Here is a 3,882-nt window from a genome sequence, read left to right on the forward strand (position 1 = left end):
ATCGCTCTGTGGGTTCTGGGATGTAATCACTCGATTATACGGACCTTCGGCATCTGCGTCGATTAGTGGAAGTAGAGTGACAATGCAGGCCAATTTAAGGGATTCGCAGTACAGTGATTGTTGTAGAGTATAAATGATATTCAGAGCACCTTGTACAGATCAACACACTCACTAGCTTCGTCACAAATACGCGAGCTGCATGCCGTGTTAGGGAAGCGTAAATACCGCAGCGCGTAGATTGCTTAGCGTAATATAAAAATGCATTGTGCGTAAATATATTTTTAAGAACGTCAGAAAAGTGAAGAATGTAGAATAATGAGTAGGTGTGATGGTTTGAATGTTTTTGGTTTAGCTAGGTTTGTTTCCTGACGGCTTTGAAGGACGCGTAGACGGGCATGTTCCATTTTCAACGTCACGCGAGGCAGGGGTGTAGGATGGCAGGGAGCCCCTGGACATTCAAAAACAAAGTAATAACTTAGGTTCCCCATTCTAGACCTATGGTCTGTCTCACAAGGTCCCTTTGAGGTCGGGCATTTATTTCAGATCGTTGTTGCTTTGCTGTGCGACGAGATTATATTTAAATTAGAAGTAAGTTACTAGTTATTAAATTACAACATTGTAAATCTACATGTAAAGTCAGGTAATTAAGTCAACTAATTAATTTTATTCCTTAGCCATGCTGTTTTCGGTGAGTTGCATGCTCATTTATGTAGTTAGATTATTTTATTTATTTTGAGCTTACGGGTAATTTAATGTTTTACGTTTACTTCGTTTTGTTTATTTACGTACAAATTTATTGAAGTACGGATGTTCTTTCAATTACGGACGGTTAATACTGGCGGTTTATTTTGCGTCAGTAAAAGTATTTTTATACGAATATTTGTTATTATTATTATTTCGTATTTGCGATTAAGTTTTTTATAAACGGACGTCCATTGCGATAATTTTATTTTATTTAACGATTCTTTAATTTATTAATTTGTTGTTCTTCATTAAATTTGTTTTATTTATTGAAAATTAAAATCAATTTATTTCAATTTTAATTATAGGTACGTCGATTTCATAAAAATATCTTATCACAACGTAGAGGGTCCTACATTTTGAACTAGACGATCACTAATATTTATGGCCAATATTTAATTTAATTATTTCCTTGAAGCATTAGGGTTTATGCTTTTACATAGTGAGTCAAGTAGCGTCAGAGCCTTAGGTGTTTCATGGGATCCTATATCAGACACTATCGGATTTAGGACCGGTTTAGAAGGTCTCATACTACAGGGCAGTTTTAATAAACGCAAAGTGTTGTCCCACCTCATGAAAGTATACGACCCACTAGGTTTGTTGGGCCCAATAGTGGTCAAAGGGCGTATACTGCTTCAGGAGGCGTGGAGATCCAATATTGACTGGGACACACCATTTCCACCATCACAGATTTTAAAGTGGAACGAGTGGTTTAAGGAACTGTCTGACGTATCTACAATTAGGATTCCACGATGGTACGCCAAGCTCAATGGAGAACCTCTACACAGGGAGCTACACATTTTCGCGGACGCAAGCGAGCTTGCCTTTGCCACCGTCGCTTATTGGCGCTTATTGTATGCAGATGGTACAGTCAAGCTCGCACTCATCACCAGTAAGACGAGAGTCTCACCTTTGAAGCCCACTTCAATTCCTCGTCTAGAATTGCAGGGCGCTTTGATAGCTTCTCGCCTTGCTGTCACTATTAAAGAGTTTCATAAGAAAAAACCTTTACGAACTTTCTTGTGGACAGATTCAAGAACTGTCCTCGGTTGGCTCAGAAGTGACGCACGAACGTACAAACCCTTTGTGGCCCATCGCGTAGGAGAAATTACAGAAAATACGCGCGTGCAAGATTGGAAATGGGTCCCAACTGATTTGAACGTTGCGGACGATGCCACTAGGATTAAGCCGCTTCATCTTAATCCAAACCACCGATGGTTTACAGGTCCCTCGTTCCTCCTCGATCCTCCGGAGAATTGGCCTGTTGAACCAGCTGGTCAGCCTATAGTCCAGGAAGAGCGGAAGCAGACGTCTGGACTTGTGGTTGGTCATCTGACAATTACCGCGGATTTCAGTCGTTTTAGTGACTGGCTACGATTACTTCGTGCTACTGCTCGCGTTTTGCAAGCTGCGTCTAAATTTCGCTCGGTTTTAGATCGCGTAGGTCGCGTTGCTCCTAGCACCGATGTTAGGCTTCGTCAACGTACGAATACACCTACGTCCACCACTCTAATCCCCCTGACAGCGGAACTTATGGAAGCCGCAGAAAGGCACGTCCTGAAGAAAGTACAGTCTGAATCATTTAGTGACGAAATCCCAATAATAGAACGTGGAGAATTGATACCAAAGAGTAGTCGCCTGGCGAAGCTTTCTCCCAGAATGGGGCCAGACAACTTGTTGCACCTAGCTGGCAGAATCGTTGCTGTACAAGACGTCGGTTCCGAGATCAAGTTTCCAATCATTCTAGATGGACGACACCCAGTAGTGCGCTTATTGGTCAATTTCTACCATCGCAAGGCTGGACATGCAAACAATGAAATGGTGGTCAATGAGGTTCGACAAAAATATTGGCTTCTTCATCTGCGCAGTACTGTTCGAAGCGTCACCAGCAAATGTTTGTTCTGTCGCATCAAAAGAGCAAAGCCAATGAATCCGATGACCGGTAACCTTCCTCCTCAGCGGCTTGCCCACCACCGCCGCCCATTCACGTACACTGGCTTGGATTATTTCGGCCCGTTAAATACCAAGATCGGTCGAAGACAAGAGAAACGTTATGTGGCCCTGTACACCTGCATGACATCCAGAGCCGTTCACCTGGAGCTTGTACATTCCCTTTCTGCTGACTCCGCAATAATGAGCCTGCGACGGTTTATTGCTAGAAGAGGTGCTCCCAATACTGTATATTCTGACAACGGTACATGTTTTGTTGGTGCAGACCGAATTCTACGCGAATTTTATCAGCACGAGGTCTACGATTTTGCTGCCAATAGAGGAATAAAGTGGAGCTTTATCCCTGCCGCTGCTCCTTTTTTCGGCGGATGCTGGGAGAGACTGATTCGCACCATCAAAATCGCGCTGAACGCCACATTACGTGAAAGAGAACCTAATCCCGAAGTCCTAGTAACTCTCCTTCTAGAAGCTGAGGCAATTGTAAATTCTCGACCTCTGACCCATGTCCCTGTTGGCACTGAAGACCAGGAAACCCTAACGCCCTTCCACTTTCTAATTGGCTCATCTTCTAACCAGGTTCTGCCTGCAACCCTTGACGACCGAGACCTTTTAAGACGTGCTGACTGGAGGAAGGCGTTGAGATTGGCCGACCACTTTTGGAACCGATGGGTAAAAGAAATTCTGCCAACCATGCAACCTCGCCAGATAGCGGAGAACAGAGAGCACGACTTGACTGTTGGCGACTTAGTCATCATTGTAGACCAGAACCTACCCCGAGGAACCTGGCCACGCGGCCGCGTCGTTGCTACATTCCCTGGCAGAGACGGAGTGGTCAGGGTGGTGGACGTAGCCACATCAGGTGGAATCCTTCGTCGACCTTCTAAAAAATTGGTCAGATTAGAGGCATAAAGTCTCAGTTTATATCTAGTCTGGCTAGTTTTGTGTGCTTTCGCACACAAGGGGGTGGGATGTTAAGGGTGTATATGTAAATAGGTTTTGATACGTTTACACTATTATCTATGTCTAGTCTTAAGTTCTTTTTTAATTCCATATTTAAATTCTAATGTTATTTTGACTGTTTATATTTTTGTACGTCAGTTCGCAAAATAAACCCATCACAACTAGTCGACTGCCTGGTTTATTGATTATTTTCCACTTTAGCTATCGAAATTCCCTCTACTTTACTTGTCT

The 3,882-nt window shown here is 43.3% G+C and overlaps 1 protein-coding gene across 1 annotated transcript; it reads left to right on the forward strand.

Annotated features, from left to right (window-relative positions):
• Positions 1-2,400: 2,400 nt before the first annotated feature.
• LOC134668326 (uncharacterized) lies at positions 2,401-3,600 on the forward strand. The gene has a single exon (XM_063525807.1). It carries the CDS (start codon positions 2,401-2,403, stop codon positions 3,598-3,600), a length of 1,200 nt encoding a protein of 399 aa, XP_063381877.1.
• Positions 3,601-3,882: the final 282 nt, after the last annotated feature.

The sequence above is a fragment of the Cydia fagiglandana genome, chromosome 10 (assembly GCF_963556715.1).
Source record: "Cydia fagiglandana chromosome 10, ilCydFagi1.1, whole genome shotgun sequence".
NCBI classification, from domain to species: Eukaryota; Metazoa; Arthropoda; class Insecta; order Lepidoptera; family Tortricidae; genus Cydia; species Cydia fagiglandana.